At 42.9% G+C, this 19,247-nt stretch overlaps 1 protein-coding gene across 1 annotated transcript in view; it reads left to right on the top strand.

The window, feature by feature from the left end:
- The window catches only part of LOC106607199 (synaptosomal-associated protein 25-B), a 71,101-nt gene that overhangs the window by 23,488 nt on the left and 28,366 nt on the right, over positions 1 to 19,247 (top strand). The window contains exons 2-3 of the mRNA XM_045712837.2: positions 6,297 to 6,434; positions 17,630 to 17,671. Of these exons, the coding sequence (XP_045568793.1) occupies positions 6,363 to 6,434; positions 17,630 to 17,671 (114 nt within the window). The 5' untranslated portion in view covers positions 6,297 to 6,362. The remainder of the gene's footprint in view (positions 1 to 6,296; positions 6,435 to 17,629; positions 17,672 to 19,247) is intronic.

Raw genomic sequence — 19,247 nt, 5'->3', positions numbered from 1 at the left:
ATCCTGCCTCGATGGGCTGCCACTGGCCCTGCCTCCTTCCCTCATCCTGCCTCGGTGGGCCAACACTGCCCCTCCCTCCCTCATCCTGCCGCCACTACACTTTTATTCGCTACAGTCTGTCATCTAAATGTGCTTTATTGGAATGGCTCTTGCAGATAGGGTTTGTGATTAGCGTGAAATAACAGAGATAGCGAGAGAGATGCAGTAAATAACATGGAGGAGGAGAAAGAAAACAGTGGTGCGTAAATCCTCTTTACCCTGGTGTTTTTAATCTCTCCCTCGGCTCAGTTCTGGCTGAGGCCTTACGAATGTCGTCAATCAAACGGAGTGACAGCAGCGTGTCTTGTGGAGGGGGATGGGGAGGCGGGACTTAGCAACAGATAGAGCCCTAGTAGCCTAGAGCCACTCAATCTCAATTCATCTTTCCACAATCTTCTTCTCAACAGTATTGGAGGAGAAGGTCCAAGGTCGCTCCTCTCTTACCTCTCCTGTTGAGAGGAAGGACGAGGAGAGAGGATCGAGGAAAGATTAATTGAGACTGAGCTCTATCGATTCTGAATTGAGAAAGACCTTGTACTAAAACACATGACTGCTGCACCAGAGAAGTTCTGTTTTTGAAGTTCTCCCTGCATGGAGCAGGTTTAGACCTTACCAGGTTTGTGTTGGGTAAAAGACAGCAAGTGTGTGTGAGAGACTAGGATTGGTCTGTCTGTCTGTCTGTCTGTCTGTCTGTCTGTCTGTCTGTCTGTCTGTCTGTCTGTCTGTCTGTCTGTCTGTCTGTCTGTCTGTCTGTCTGTCTGTCTGTCTGTCTGTCTGTCTGTCTGTCTGTCTGTCTGTCTGTCTGTCTGTCTGTCTGTCTGTCTGCAACAGCCATGCTAAAGGTCAACGCTAAATGCCACAAAAGGCAGAGCATTTTAGTTGATAACAGAAAACGGCCATGGTCTGTTCACCAACAGCCTGTTTCACTGGAGACAAACTGATAGACTGTTCACCAACAGCCTGTTTCACTGGAGACAAACTGATAGACTGTTCACCAACAGCCTGTTTCACTGGAGACAAACTGATAGACTGTTCACCAACAGCCTGTTTCACTGGAGACAAACTGATAGACTGTTCACCAACAGCCTGTTTCACTGGAGACAAACTGATAGACTGTTCACCAACAGCCTGTTTCACTGGAGACAAACTGATAGACTGTTCACCAACAGCCTGTTTCACTGGAGACAAACTGATAGACTGTTCACCAACAGCCTGTTTCACTGGAGACAAACTGATAGACTGTTCACCAACAGCCTGTTTCACTGGAGACAAACTGATAGACTGTTCACCAACAGCCTGTTTCACTGGAGACAAACTGATAGACTGTTCACCAACAGCCTGTTTCACTGGAGACAAACTGATAGACTGTTCACCAACAGCCTGTTTCACTGGAGACAAACTGATAGACTGTTCACCAACAGCCTGTTTCACTGGAGACAAACTGATAGACTGTTCACCAACAGCCTGTTTCACTGGAGACAAACTGATAGACTGTTCACCAACAGCCTGTTTCACTGGAGACAAACTGATAGACTGTTCACCAACAGCCTGTTTCACTGGAGACAAACTGATAGACTGTTCACCAACAGCCTGTTTCACTGGAGACAAACTGATAGACTGTTCACCAACAGCCTGTTTCACTGGAGACAAACTGATAGACTGTTCACCAACAGCCTGTTTCACTGGAGACAAACTGATAGACTGTTCACCAACAGCCTGTTTCACTGGAGACAAACTGATAGACTGTTCACCAACAGCCTGTTTCACTGGAGGCAAACTGATAGACTGTTCACCAACAGCCTGTTTCACTGGAGACAAACTGATAGACTGTTCACCAACAGCCTGTTTCACTGGAGACAAACTGATAGACTGTTCACCAACAGCCTGTTTCACTGGAGACAAACTGATAGACTGTTCACCAACAGCCTGTTTCACTGGAGACAAACTGATAGACTGTTCACCAACAGCCTGTTTCACTGGAGACAAACTGATAGACTGTTCACCAACAGCCTGTTTCACTGGAGACAAACTGATAGACTGTTCACCAACAGCCTGTTTCACTGGAGACAAACTGATAGACTGTTCACCAACAGCCTGTTTCACTGGAGGCAAACTGATAGACTGTTCACCAATAGCCTGTTTCACTGGAGGCAAACTGATAGACTGTTCACCAACAGCCTGTTTCACTGGAGGCAAACTGATAGACTGTTCACCAACAGCCTGGGATCTGTTGTGTGTTGCTACAGTATGCAGCCTCCTTTGGTAGTGAATCCAGTCCATTTCAGACTATTGACTTGAAAAAGTCAATTATGATGTTGTTATATAGTAATGCTGGACACTATTCAACACCTAGAGTCCTGTCAGCTGTCTCTATCCAGCTGTGATAACAACCTTTCGCCTGGGAAGGGGGTGAATGTGAGAGTCGTGGACATGAAAGAAGTGAGGAGGAGGAGGAGGTGATAGAATGGATAAATGTAATAGACGGAGGGGTAATGAACTGGAGAGAGATTACTGATGACAGGAGGAAAGAGCAGGAGGGAAAATCAGACTACTGAAAACAAACAATGAGGAGAAGACAATATCCCTCACAGTGAAATGAAAATAAATACAAAAAGAGGAAGAGAGAGAGAGAAAGGGAGAGCAAGAGGGAGAGAGAGAGAGGGGGGAATACAACAACAGAAGAGAGAAAGGAGGGAGGCTTTTAAGAGTCTGACTATCCTGTACTGTGGGCCGCTGTTCCTTTCAGAGCCGATACTCAATTATTAAAGATCTACTGACGACTGGGGAGAGAGAGGGAAGGAAAGAGCGAGTGAATGGGAGAGAAAGAGAGAGGGAGTGGGAAAACCTTATCTGACATTAAAACATAGGATCACACCAATGTGCACACACTGGTTCAATCAACCTTGTTTCCACATCGTTTCAAGGAAATTACGTTGAACCAACGTGGAATAGACATTGAATTGACGTCTGTGCGCATTGGGATCTGAGCCTGCCTCACCCTCACCTGAAAATAACTGTAATTTGTTGATTTGGACATAAAGAACGTGAGTTTCCACGTCTATGAAACATTGAGTCTCTTGCCGACTGACTCCCAGTGTACAGAAATAGAAATGTTATCGTTGACATCAAGCTCAAGCTGGTTCTTACTGTATTCCGCCATTGTGTACTTGACAGCAATCACACGATATGGTTTCCCATCTGTCCCGACAACAAAGCATCTCAGAACATAAAATGGCCGAGGCTTTTGTCGAGTTTAGATGAAAACCTTTGAGAGAGGCTTTCTAAAATGCATGACATTATGACAACTGACTTAGAATGATTTAGAGTGCAGTATTGTTTTAATGTACATGTTATGTTGATGGAATAAATAACAGATTGAAGTGAACTTAAAGAAATGTGTGTGTCACGCCCTGACCTTAGAGCCTTTTTTATTGTCTATTTTGTTAGGTCAGGATGTGACTTGGGTGGGCATATCTAGGTTTCTATTTCTTTGTTGCCCTAGTATGGCTCCCAATCAGAGGCAGCTGTTTATCGTTGTCTCTGATTGGGGATCATACTTAGGCAGCCCTTTTTCCCCACCTGTGATTGTGGGATCTTGTTTGTGTGTAGTGGCTTTCTGCACTGCATGTAGCTTCACGTTCGTTTTTGTATTTTGTTGTTTTTTCCGGTGTCATTATTCTTAAAAGTAAAATGTACGCACCTTGGTCCAGTTCTTCAGACGATCGTAACAGTGTGTTACATAACAAATCTGCCAACTCCTTTCAGTTTAGTCTCTCTCTCTTCTTCTCCCTCCCTACCCCTCTCCCTCACTACCTCTCTCTTGCCCTACCCCTCTCCCTCCCTACCCCTCTCCCTTATTTCACTTATAATTCACTGTATCACAATTCCAGTGGGTCAGAAGTTTACATACACTAAGCTGACTGTGTCTTTAAGCAGCTTGGAAAATTCCAGAAAATTATGTCATGGCTTTAGAAGCTTCTGATAGGCTAATTGACATCATTTGAGTCAATTGGAGGTGTACCTGTGGATGTATTTCAAGGCCTACCTTCAAACTCAGTGCCTCTTTGCTTGACATCATGGGAAAATCTAAAGAAATCAGCCAAGACCTCAGACAAAAAATTGTAGACCTCCACATGTCTGGTTCATCCTTGGGAGCAATTTCCAAATGCCTGAAGGTACCATGTTCATCTGTACAAACAATAGTACGCAAGTATAAACACCATAGGACCACGCAGCCGTCATACCGCTCAGGAAGGAGACGCGTTCTGTCTCCTAGAGATGAACATACTTTGGTGCAAAAAGTGCAAATCAATCCCAGAACAACAGCAAAGGACCTTGTGTAGATGCTGGAGGAAACAGGTACAAAAGCATCTATATTAACAGTAAAACGAGTCCTATATCGACATAACCTGAAAGGCCGCTCAGCAAAGAAGAAGCCACTGCTCCAAAACCGCCATAAAAAAGCCAATCTCCTGTTTGCAACTGCACATGGGGACAAAGATCGTACTTTTTGGAGAAATGTCCTCTGGTCTGATGAAACAAAAATAGAACTGGCCATAATGACCATCGTTATGTTTGGAGTAAAAAGAGGGATGCTTGCAAGCCGAAGAACACCATCCCAACCATGAAGCATGTGGGTGGCAGCATCATGTTGTGGGGTTGCTTTGCTGTAGCAGGGATTGGTGCACTTCCCAAAATAGATGGCATTGTGAGGAAGGAAAATTATGTGGATATATTGAAGCAACATCTCAAGACATCAGTCAGGAAGTTAAAGCTTGGTCGCAAATTGGTCTTCCAAATGGACAATAACCCCAAACGTACTTCCAAAGTTGTGGCAAAATGGCTTAAAGACAACAAAGTCAAGGTATTGGAGTGGCCATCACAAAGCCCTGAACTCAACCCTATAAAAAATGTGTGTGCAGAACTGAAAAGCGGGTGCTCTATCAGGAGGAATGGGCCAAAATTCACCCAACTTAATGTGGGAAGCTTGTGTAAGGCTACCCGAAACGTTTGACCCAAGTTAAACAATTTAAAGGCAATGCTACCAAATACTAATTGAGTGTATGTAAACTTCTGACCCACTGGGAATGTGATGAAAGAATGAAAGCTGAAATAAATCATTCTCTCTGCTATTATTCTGACATTTTGTAACGTCCTGGTCATAGAGAGGGGTTTTTTGTTCTTTATTTTGGTTGGGCCAGGGTGTTACATTGGGTGGGCGTTCTATGTTCCTTTCTCTATGTTTTTGTATTTCTTTGTTTTGGGCCGTGTGTGGCTCCCAATCAGGCACAGCTGAAGCTCGTTGTTGCTGATTGGGAGTCACACATAAGGAGCATGTTTTTCCTTTGAGTTTTGTGGGTAATTGTTTTCTGTTTAGTGTGTTCCTAACAGAACTGTTGCTAGTCGTTTTTTGGTTTCTTTTGTATAGTGTTCGTTGATCATTAAAACCTTTTATGATGAACACTAACTCCGCTGCACCTTGGTCTCTCTCTCACGACAGCCCTTACACATTTCACATTCTTAAAATAAAGTGGTGATCCTAACTGACCTAAGACAGGGCATTTTTACTAGTATTAAATGTCAGGAATTGTGAAAAACTGAGTTTAAATGTATTTGGCTGAGGTGTATGTAAACTTCCGACTTCAACTGTATTTATAAAGCCCTTTTAACATCCGCAGATGTCATGAAGTGCTGTACAGAAACCCAGCCTAAAACCCCAAACAGCAAGTAATGCAGATGTAGAAGCACAGTGGCAAGGAAAAACTCCCTAGAAAGGCAGAAACCTAGGAAGAAACCTAGAGAGGAACCAGGCTCGGAGGGGTGGCCAGTTCTATGAGAGTACATGGCCATGAAGGCCAGATTGTTCTTCAAGATGTTCAGAAGGAGATAAGAGAGGGGGAAGGACTCTAACCTTGAGGGATTTTGTCTGCTGTGTCTGTATGTCTGTCTAATCATGACAATGCTTCAGTGAAGGTGGATGCAAACTCGTTTGACTCAAAACTAGGAGAATTCTGAGAACTCTGAGAACTATGAGAACTCTGAGCCATCCACAATGCTATGTAGACTAGATTCATTATCAAAGAATTGTCCTGTTCTACCATATCTGAAATGCATACCGTATACAGCTTGACTTGTTGTGGATCGCTCATATCCCTACTAAGCAGCGACTCTAAAGGGATAACAAATATTCTGTTCATCGCCATAACGCACTAATGTGATACTTTATGATACTTAGGGTTCTCTCTCTCTCTCCTCAGTCTTTGCAGTAGCAGCCAGTCTTCTCGTGGTTTGGAGGCCGACGCCCATCTCACTACCCAGAAGCCATGGCAGATGAAGCGGACATGCGCAATGAGCTGGAAAACCTGCAAGCAAAGGCAGATCAGATAGCCGATGAGGTAAACACACACACCCCTCACACAAACCTCTGTCACACATCTCACATACCCTTCACACAAACCTCACACACCTCACACACACCTCACACACATCTCACACAACCCTCACACACCTCACACCAAAACCTCACACGTGAGTGACGGCTCACAGTAGACGTCATCATTTCATTCACACAAATGAGATCCACATCAGGGCTCATATCTGAAACGCTTCTTAGAGTAAGAGTGCTGATCTAGGAACAGTATTTTATTTTAGATCAAAATGAATACGATTATACGGACAGGAGGGCACCTGAACCTAGATCAGCATTTCTACTCTGATATGCTTTTTGGAACACCTGAGACAGAAGCAGGCCACTAGACATCTGTTCTGTATCAGAGCTCTATCAACTAGACATCTGTTCTGTATCAGAGCTCTATCAACTAGACATCTGTTCTGTATCAGAGCTCTATCAACTACACATCTGTTCTGTATCAGAGCTCTATCAACTAGACATCTGTTCTGTATCAGAGCTCTATCAACTAGACATCTGTTCTGTATCAGAGCTCTATCTACTAGACATCTGTTCCACATCAGAGCTCTATCAACTAGACATCTGTTCCACATCAGAGCTCTATCAACTAGACATCTGTTCCACATCAGAGCTCTATCAACTAGACATCTGTTCCACATCAGAGCTCTATCAACTAGACATCTGTTCCACATCAGAGCTCTATCAACTAGACATCTGTTCCACATCAGAGCTCTATCAACTAGACATCTGTTCCACATCAGAGCTCTATCAACTAGACATCTGTTCCACATCAGAGCTCTATCAACTAGACATCTGTTCCACATCAGAGCTCTATCAACTAGACATCTGTTCCGTATCAGAGCTCTATCAACTAGACATCTGTTCCGTATCAGAGCTCTATCAACTAGACATCTGTTCCACATCAGAGCTCTATCAACTAGACATCTGTTCTGTATCAGAGCTCTATCAACTAGACATCTGTTCCGTATCAGAGCTCTATCAACTAGACATCTGTTCCGTATCAGAACTCTATCAACTAGACATCTGTTCCAAATCAGAGCTCTATCAACTAGACATCTGTTCCACATCAGAGCTCTATCAACTAGACATCTGTTCTGTATCAGAGCTCTATCAACTAGACATCTGTTCTGTATCAGAGCTCTATCAACTAGACATCTGTTCCACATCAGAGCTCTATCAACTAGACATCTGTTCACATCAGAGCTCTATCAACTAGACATCTGTTCCACATCAGAGCTCTATAAACTAGACATCTGTTCCGTATCAGAGCTCTATCAACTAAACATCTGTTCTGTATCAGAGCTCTATCAACTAGACATCTGTTCCGTATCAGAGCTCTATCAACTAGACATCTGTTCCACATCAGAGCTCTATCAACTAGACATCTGTTCTGTATCAGCTCTATCAACTAGACATCTGTTCCACATCAGAGCTCTATCAACTAGACATCTGTTCCACATCAGAGCTCTATCAACTAGACATCTGTTCCGTATCAGAGCTCTATCAACGAGACATCTGTTCTGTATCAGAGCTCTATCAACTAGACATCTGTTCCACATCAGAGCTCTATCAACTAGACATCTGTTCTGTATCAGAGCTCTATCAACTAGACATCTGTTCTGTATCAGAGCTCTATCAACTAGACATCTGTTCTGTATCAGAGCTCTATCAACTAGACATCTGTTCCACATCAGAGCTCTATCAACTAGACATCTGTTCCACATCAGAGCTCTAACAACTAGACATCTGTGCTGTATCAGAGCTCTATCAACTAGACATCTGTTCCACATCAGAGCTCTATCAACTAGACATCTGTTCCACATCAGAGCTCTATCAACTAGACATCTGTTCTGTATCAGAGCTCTGTCAACTAGACATCTGTTCTGTATCAGAGCTCTATCAACTAGACATCTGTTCTGTATCAGAGCACTATCAACTAGACATCTGTTCCGTATCAGAGCTCTATCAACTAGACATCTGTTCCGTATCAGAGCTCTATCAACTAGACATCTGTTCCGTATCAGAGCTCTATCAACTAGACATCTGTTCCACATCAGAGCTCTATCAACTAGACATCTGTTCTGTATCAGAGCTCTATCAACTAGACATCTGTTCTGTATCAGAGCTCTATCAACTAGACATCTGTTCTGTATCAGAGCTCTATCAACTAGACATCTGTTCTGTATCAGAGCTCTATCAACTAGACATCTGTTCTGTATCAGAGCTCTATCAACTAGACATCTGTTCTGTATCAGAGCTCTATCAACTAGACATCTGTTCCGTATCAGAGCTCTATCAACTAGACATCTGTTCTGTATCAGAGCTCTATCAACTAGACATCTGTTCCACATCAGAGCTCTATCAACTAGACATCTGTTCTGTATCAGAGCTCTATCAACTAGACATCTGTTCCGTATCAGAGCTCTATCAACTAGACATCTGTTCTGTATCAGAGCTCTATCAACTAGACATCTGTTCCACATCAGAGCTCTATCAACTAGACATCTGTTCCACATCAGAGCTCTATCAACTAGACATCTGTTCCACATCAGAGCTCTATCAACTAGACATCTGTTCTGTATCAGAGCTCCATCAACTAGACATCTGTTCCACATCAGAGCTCTTTCAGCTAGACATCTGTTCCACATCAGAGCTCTTTCAGCTAGACATCTGTTCCACATCAGAGCTCTATCAACTAGACATCTGTTCTGTATCAGAGCTCTATCAACTAGACATCTGTTCCGTATCAGAGCTCTATCAACTAGACATCTGTTCCGTATAAGAGCTCTATCAACTAGACATCTGTTCCGTATCAGAGCTCTATCAACTAGACATCTGTTCTGTATTAGAGCTCTATCAACTAGACATCTGTTCTGTATCAGAGCTCTATCAACTAGACATCTGTTCTGTATCAGAGCTCTATCAACTAGACATCTGTTCTGTATCAGAGCTCTATCAACTAGACATCTGTTCTGTATCAGAGCTCTATCAACTAGACATCTGTTCTGTATCAGAGCTCTATCAACTAGACATCTGTTCTGTATCAGAGCTCTATCAACTAGACATCTGTTCTGTATCAGAGCTCTATCAACTAGACATCTGTTCTGTATCCGAGCTCTATCAACTAGACATCTGTTCTGTATCAGAGCTCTATCAACTAGACATCTGTTCTGTATCAGAGCTCTATCAACTAGACATCTGTTCCACATCAGACCTCTATCAACTAGACATCTGTTCCACATCAGAGCTGTATCAACTAGACATCTGTTCCACATCAGAGCTCTATCAACTAGACATCTGTTCCACATCAGAGCTCTATCAACTAGACATCTGTTCCACATCAGAGCTCTATCAACTAGACATTCTTTCCACATCAGAGCTCTAACAACTAGACATCTGTTCTGTATCAGAGCTCTATCAACTAGACATCTGTTCCACATCAGAGCTCTATCAACTAGACATCTGTTCCACATCAGAGCTCTAACAACTAGACATCTGTGCTGTATCAGAGCTCTATCAACTAGACATCTGTTCCACATCAGAGCTCTATCAACTAGACATCTGTTCCACATCAGAGCTCTATCAACTAGACATCTGTTCTGTATCAGAGCTCTATCAACTAGACATCTGTTCTGTATCAGAGCTCTATCAACTAGACATCTGTTCTGTATCAGAGCACTATCAACTAGACATCTGTTCCGTATCAGAGCTCTATCAACTAGACATCTGTTCTGTATCAGAGCTCTATCAACTAGACATCTGTTCCGTATCAGAGCTCTATCAACTAGACATCTGTTCCACATCAGAGCTCTATCAACAAGACATCTGTTCCGTATCAGAGCTCTATCAACTAGACATCTGTTCCGTATCAGAGCTCTATCAACTAGACATCTGTTCCACATCAGAGCTCTATCAACTAGACATCTGTTCCGTATCAGAGCTCTATCAACGAGACATCTGTTCTGTATCAGAGCTCTATCAACTAGACATCTGTTCCACATCAGAGCTCTATCAACTAGACATCTGTTCTGTATCAGAGCTCTATCAACTAGACATCTGTTCTGTATCAGAGCTCTATCAACTAGACATCTGTTCCACATCAGAGCTCTATCAACTAGACATCTGTTCCACATCAGAGCTCTAACAACTAGACATCTGTGCTGTATCAGAGCTCTATCAACTAGACATCTGTTCTGTATCAGAGCTCTATCAACTAGACATCTGTTCTGTATCAGAGCTCTATCAACTAGACATCTGTTCCGTATCAGAGCTCTATCAACTAGACATCTGTTCCGTATCAGAGCTCTATCAACTAGACATCTGTTCCGTATCAGAGCTCTATCAACTAGACATCTGTTCCACATCAGAGCTCTATCAACTAGACATCTGTTCCACATCAGAGCTCTATCAACTAGACATCTGTTCCGTATCAGAGCTCTATCAACTAGACATCTGGTCCGTATCAGAGCTCTATCAACTAGACATCTGTTCCACATCAGAGCTCTATCAACTAGACATCTGTTCCACATCAGAGCTCTATCAACTAGACATCTGTTCACATCAGAGCTCTATCAACTAGACATCTGTTCCACATCAGAGCTCTATAAACTAGACATCTGTTCCGTATCAGAGCTCTATCAACTAAACATCTGTTCTGTATCAGAGCTCTATCAACTAGACATCTGTTCCGTATCAGAGCTCTATCAACTAGACATCTGTTCCACATCAGAGCTCTATCAACTAGACATCTGTTCTGTATCAGAGCTCTATCAACTAGACATCTGTTCCACATCAGAGCTCTATCAACTAGACATCTGTTCTGTATCAGAGCTCTATCAACTAGACATCTGTTCCACATCAGAGCTCTATCAACTAGACATCTGTTCCACATCAGAGCTCTATCAACTAGACATCTGTTCCGTATCAGAGCTCTATCAACGAGACATCTGTTCTGTATCAGAGCTCTATCAACTAGACATCTGTTCCACATCAGAGCTCTATCAACTAGACATCTGTTCTGTATCAGAGCTCTATCAACTAGACATCTGTTCTGTATCAGAGCTCTATCAACTAGACATCTGTTCCACATCAGAGCTCTATCAACTAGACATCTGTTCCACATCAGAGCTCTAACAACTAGACATCTGTGCTGTATCAGAGCTCTATCAACTAGACATCTGTTCCACATCAGAGCTCTATCAACTAGACATCTGTTCCACATCAGAGCTCTATCAACTAGACATCTGTTCTGTATCAGAGCTCTATCAACTAGACATCTGTTCTGTATCAGAGCTCTATCAACTAGACATCTGTTCTGTATCAGAGCACTATCAACTAGACATCTGTTCCGTATCAGAGCTCTATCAACTAGACATCTGTTCCGTATCAGAGCTCTATCAACTAGACATCTGTTCCGTATCAGACCTCTATCAACTAGACATCTGTTCCACATCAGAGCTCTATCAACTAGACATCTGTTCTGTATCAGAGCTCTATCAACTAGACATCTGTTCTGTATCAGAGCTCTATCAACTAGACATCTGTTCTGTATCAGAGCTCTATCAACTAGACATCTGTTCTGTATCAGAGCTCTATCAACTAGACATATTTTCTGTATCAGAGCTCTATCAACTAGACATCTGTTCTGTATCAGAGCTCTATCAACTAGACATCTGTTCCGTATCAGAGCTCTATCAACTAGACATCTGTTCTGTATCAGAGCTCTATCAACTAGACATCTGTTCCACATCAGAGCTCTATCAACTAGACATCTGTTCTGTATCAGAGCTCTATCAACTAGACATCTGTTCCGTATCAGAGCTCTATCACTAGACATCTGTTCTGTATCAGAGCTCTATCAACTAGACATCTGTTCCACATCAGAGCTCTATCAACTAGACATCTGTTCCACATCAGAGCTCTATCAACTAGACATCTGTTCTGTATCAGAGCTCTATCAACTAGACATCTGTTCCGTATCAGAGCTCTATCAACTAGACATCTGTTCCACATCAGAGCTCTATCAACTAGACATGTGTTCCGTATCAGAGCTCTATCAACTAGACATCTGTTCCGTATCAGAGCTCTATCAACTAGACATCTGTTCCACATCAGAGCTCTATCAACTAGACATCTGTTCTGTATCAGAGCTCCATCAACTAGACATCTGTTCCACATCAGAGCTCTTTCAACTAGACATCTGTTCCGCATCAGAGCTCTATCAACTAGACATCTGTTCTGTATCAGAGCTCTATCAACTAGACATCTGTTCCGTATCAGAGCTCTATCAACTAGACATCTGTTCCGTATAAGAGCTCTATCAACTAGACATCTGTTCCGTATCAGAGCTCTATCAACTAGACATCTGTTCTGTATTAGAGCTCTATCAACTAGACATCTGTTCTGTATCAGAGCTCTATCAACTAGACATCTGTTCTGTATCAGAGCTCTATCAACTAGACATCTGTTCTGTATCAGAGCTCTATCAACTAGACATCTGTTCTGTATCAGAGCTCTATCAACTAGACATCTGTTCTGTATCAGAGCTCTATCAACTAGACATCTGTTCTGTATCAGAGCTCTATCAACTAGACATCTGTTCTGTATCAGAGCTCTATCAACTAGACATCTGTTCTGTATCCGAGCTCTATCAACTAGACATCTGTTCTGTATCAGAGCTCTATCAACTAGACATCTGTTCTGTATCAGAGCTCTATCAACTAGACATCTGTTCCACATCAGACCTCTATCAACTAGACATCTGTTCCACATCAGAGCTCTATCAACTAGACATCTGTTCCACATCAGAGCTCTATCAACTAGACATCTGTTCCACATCAGAGCTCTATCAACTAGACATCTGTTCCACATCAGAGCTCTATCAACTAGACATCTGTTCCACATCAGAGCTCTAACAACTAGACATCTGTTCTGTATCAGAGCTCTATCAACTAGACATCTGTTCCACATCAGAGCTCTATCAACTAGACATCTGTTCCACATCAGAGCTCTATCAACTAGACATCTGTGCTGTATCAGAGCTCTATCAACTAGACATCTGTTCCACATCAGAGCTCTATCAACTAGACATCTGTTCCACATCAGAGCTCTATCAACTAGACATCTGTTCCACATCAGAGCTCTATCAACTAGACATCTGTTCTGTATCAGAGCTCTATCAACTAGACATCTGTTCTGTATCAGAGCTCTATCAACTAGACATCTGTTCTGTATCAGAGCTCTATCAACTAGACATCTGTTCTGTATCAGAGCTCTATCAACTAGACATCTGTTCTGTATCAGAGCACTATCAACTAGACATCTGTTCCGTATCAGAGCTCTATCAACTAGACATCTGTTCCGTATCAGAGCTCTATCAACTAGACATCTGTTCCGTATCAGAGCTCTATCAACTAGACATCTGTTCCACATCAGAGCTCTATCAACTAGACATCTGTTCCGTATCAGAGCTCTATCAACTAGACATCTGTTCCGTATCAGAGCTCTATCAACTAGACATCTGTTCTGTATCAGAGCTCTATCAACTAGACATCTGTTCTGTATCAGAGCTCTATCAACTAGACATCTGTTCTGTATCAGAGCTCTATCAACTAGACATCTGTTCTGTATCAGAGCTCTATCAACTAGACATCTGTTCCGTATCAGAGCTCTATCAATTAGACATCTGTTCTGTATCAGAGCTCTATCAACTAGACATCTGTTCCACATCAGAGCTCTAACAACTAGACATCTGTGCTGTATCAGAGCTCTATCAACTAGACATCTGTTCTGTATCAGAGCTCTATCAACTAGACATCTGTTCTGTATCAGAGCTCTATCAACTAGACATCTGTTCCGTATCAGAGCTCTATCAACTAGACATCTGTTCCGTATCAGAGCTCTATCAACTAGACATCTGTTCCGTATCAGAGCTCTATCAACTAGACATCTGTTCCACATCAGAGCTCTATCAACTAGACATCTGTTCCACATCAGAGCTCTATCAACTAGACATCTGTTCTGTATCAGAGCTCTATCAACTAGACATCTGGTCCGTATCAGAGCTCTATCAACTAGACATCTGTTCCACATCAGAGCTCTATCAACTAGACATCTGTTCTGTATCAGAGCTCTATCAACTAGACATCTGTTCCGTATCAGAGCTCTATCAACTAGACATCTGTTCCACATCAGAGCTCTATCTACTAGACATCTGTTCCACATCAGAGCTCTATCAACTAGACATCTGTGCTGTATCAGAGCTCTATCAACTAGACATCTGTTCCACATCAGAGCTCTATCAACTAGACATCTGTTCCACATCAGAGCTCTATCAACTAGACATCTGTTCCACATCAGAGCTCTATCAACTAGACATCTGTTCTGTATCAGAGCTCTATCAACTAGACATCTGTTCTGTATCAGAGCTCTATCAACTAGACATCTGTTCTGTATCAGAGCACTATCAACTAGACATCTGTTCCGTATCAGAGCTCTATCAACTAGACATCTGTTCCGTATCAGAGCTCTATCAACTAGACATCTGTTCCGTATCAGAGCTCTATCAACTAGACATCTGTTCCACATCAGAGCTCTATCAACTAGACATCTGTTCCGTATCAGAGCTCTATCAACTAGACATCTGTTCCGTATCAGAGCTCTATCAACTAGACATCTGTTCTGTATCAGAGCTCTATCAACTAGACATCTGTTCTGTATCAGAGCTCTATCAACTAGACATCTGTTCTGTATCAGAGCTCTATCAACTAGACATCTGTTCTGTATCAGAGCTCTATCAACTAGACATCTGTTCTGTATCAGAGCTCTATCAACTAGACATCTGTTCTGTATCAGAGCTCTATCAACTAGACATCTGTTCCGTATCAGAGCTCTATCAATTAGACATCTGTTCCACATCAGAGCTCTAACAACTAGACATCTGTGCTGTATCAGAGCTCTATCAACTAGACATCTGTTCTGTATCAGAGCTCTATCAACTAGACATCTGTTCTGTATCAGAGCTCTATCAACTAGACATCTGTTCCGTATCAGAGCTCTATCAACTAGACATCTGTTCCGTATCAGAGCTCTATCAACTAGACATCTGTTCCGTATCAGAGCTCTATCAACTAGACATCTGTTCCACATCAGAGCTCTATCAACTAGACATCTGTTCCACATCAGAGCTCTATCAACTAGACATCTGTTCCGTATCAGAGCTCTATCAACTATTTTGTCCCATTTTAGCTACACTGTAATACGTACCTAACGGCAGACAGCCTATCTGGGGCTTTGCAAGTCATGAATTAGAATAATGTTTGAGTGCTGTTTGACTATAAATAGGCTGTATTGCTCTAAACTAAGCTGAGTCAACCAGACCCTGCTGTGTTTACACAGCTTGGTCACTCAATATGTCAATCAGCTTTGGACTTATATTGAGTGTTTTGGTTTCCAAGGATAGAAAGAGATCAAATCTGTGTATGTAAATCACAATAGGACTATTTTTTTTATAAAGCTCATTGATGCTGATCCATATTTATTTAACTGTATCTATTGAACACTGTCTAACAGTATACCCATTTGGCTTCCATGGAGAGAAAGAGATCTCATCTTTATATAGATTATGATAGGACCTTTGTTGATTCTTTGAGGTAGAGCCAGCACTAGGACTGCCTGCCAGGGGTCAATAATAACAGACAACCAGCCATGGACTGATTTGTCAGCCAAATCCCACTTTGTGTCAAGAGCACTTGAGTATTTGGGCCTGCTAGTGGGGGCGGGGGAACCTGGCACGGCACAGGAAGGAGTCTTTCCAAAATGGCTGTCGGTCTGCTCTGGGTTGGTAGTCAAAAAGATGACAACATTTGATATAATCACAGATCAACAAAGATGCATCTCCTGTCTCGTGACCTATCATGTGTCTTTGAGAAAAGTGTAATATGATGCATTATTATAATTCCCCCGTCTGTCGCCCCGCAGGGTGAACGTCTGGCATCTGAGGTCGGTAACAGAAGGCATTGTCTAATATCTCACCCTTACTTCACAACTGTCGCATGTAGCCCACTGTCCTTGGGTTCATTTGATCACAGATTGACAATGCGTTAGAAATCTCACATTAACAATCCCCCATTAATAATCTCACATTAATAATCCCTGGCTCAGTTGTCTTGCTATCCACGTCACTGTTATTCTCTCACTATTCTCCTCTGTCATCGAGCCCTGCTTTTCAACTACCGTTAGTCAGCCATAAACTATATTTGCCATAAACTAAGTATCATGGTTATGTGTCCTACTGTGTCTATGTCCCTGTGGTTTTGCTGTGGGTGTTTTGCTGTGGGTGAGGTTTTAGACAGTGTTAACTGTACATCTCTCTGGCCTGTCCTTTTCTAAGGAGTGGGGTGCAGCCTTCATTCAGATCGGCAGAATAATAGACTAGCTCAAATGGACCTATTAAACATTCATGAAGAGATAATGTAATCCAGCCAGGCTCTGGAGAGAGAGGGAGACAGGAGAGGGGGAGAGATTAGAGAAGTGGAGGGAGGGAGGGAGGGAGGGAGGGAGAGTGGAGGGTGTGAGGGAGGGAGGGAGACATTTAGAAGGAAATATAGGTATGTAAAAGCAGATTGTTGGAAAAGGAGGGAGGGAAGAGTGAGGAGAACAGGTGATACATTCAGTGGGAATGTGAAGACTTGGTAGCTCACTGTATCCATGTTAATGGCACATCCTCCTATAGACCGGGAGCTCCAAATATTGGCACAGTGACTCGATTGTTGTTGTTTTGGCTCTGTACACCAGCGTTGTAATTTCTAAACAGTTCACCCGATATGGATGAAAATACCCTCAAATTAAAGCCGACAATCTGAACTTTAACCTCGTAGTCATTGTATCATTTCAAATCCAAAGTGCTGGAATACAGAGCTGAAATACTAACCCAGTCAACACAGGAGGGGATCCGATTATTATTTACTTTTTGTATTATGTAATGATTATTTTGTTTATGAAATGGATTCAATAGAGTTGATACCAGCACTGGTTACAGGTCTATTCATTACCAGGTGTGTTCAATTCCAGGTGTGTTCATCACCAGGTGTGTGGTATGGTACAGTAGTAGAGAAGAGATTCATCTGACAACTCTCTAATATGGGTCTTTTCTCTCCACAGTCACTGGAGAGCACTCGGCGCATGCTGGCCATGGTGGAGGAGGTAAGGTCAACTTAACATTACACACACTACACACCACACATACACATCACACCACACATCACACATACACACCACACATCACACATACACACCACACTACACACCACACACCACACATACACATCACACTACACACCACACATACACACCACACATCACACATACACAACACACTACACACCACACACCACACACCACACATCACACTACACACCACACATACACACCACACATCACACATACACAACACACTACACACCACACACCACACCCCACATCACACCACACACCACACATACACACCACACATCACACATACACATCACACTACACACCACACATACACACCACACATCACACATACACACCACACTACACACCACACATACACATCACACCACACATCACACATACACACCACACATCACACATACACACCACACATCACACATACACACCACACTACACACCACACACCACACATACACACCACACATACACACCACACATACACACCACACATCACACATACACAACACACTACACACCACACACCACACATCACACTACACACCACACATACACACCACACATCACACATACACAACACACTACACACCACACACCACACACCACACATCACACCACACACCACACATACACACCACACATCACACATACACATCACACTACACACCACACATACACACCACACATCACACATACACACCACACTACACACCACACATACACATCATACTACACACCACACATACACACCACACATCACACATACACACCACACTACACACCACACACCACACATACACACCACACATCACACTACACACCACACACCACACATACACACAGCACACACCACACACCACACATTCACACTACACACCACACACCACACATACACACCACACACTACACACCACACATACACACCACACATACACACCACACACTACACACCGCACACCACACATACACACACCACACATACACACACCACACATACACACCACACTACACACCGCACACCACACATACACACACCACACATACACACTACACACCACACATACACACTACACACCACACACTACACACCGCACACCACACATACACACACCACACATACACACCACATATACACACCACACACAACACACCGCACACCACACATACACACACCACACATACACACACCACACATACAAACCACACACCACACATTCACACCACACACTACACACCACACACCACACATACACACCACACATCACACTACACACCACACACCACACATACACACAGCACACACCACACACCACACATTCACACTACACACCACACACCACACATACACACCACACACTACACACCACACATACACACACCACACATACACACCACACATACACACCACACACTACACACCGCACACCACACATACACACACCACACATACACACACCACACATACACACCACACTACACACCGCACACCACACATACACACACCACACATACACACTACACACCACACATGCACACTACACACCAC

This window comes from Salmo salar, chromosome 01, assembly GCF_965601325.2.
Source record: "Salmo salar chromosome 01, fSalSal1, whole genome shotgun sequence".
NCBI classification, from domain to species: domain Eukaryota; kingdom Metazoa; phylum Chordata; class Actinopteri; order Salmoniformes; family Salmonidae; genus Salmo; species Salmo salar.
The sequence above is the reverse complement of the archived record's forward strand: the minus strand, read 5'-3'. Positions and strand labels throughout refer to the sequence as shown.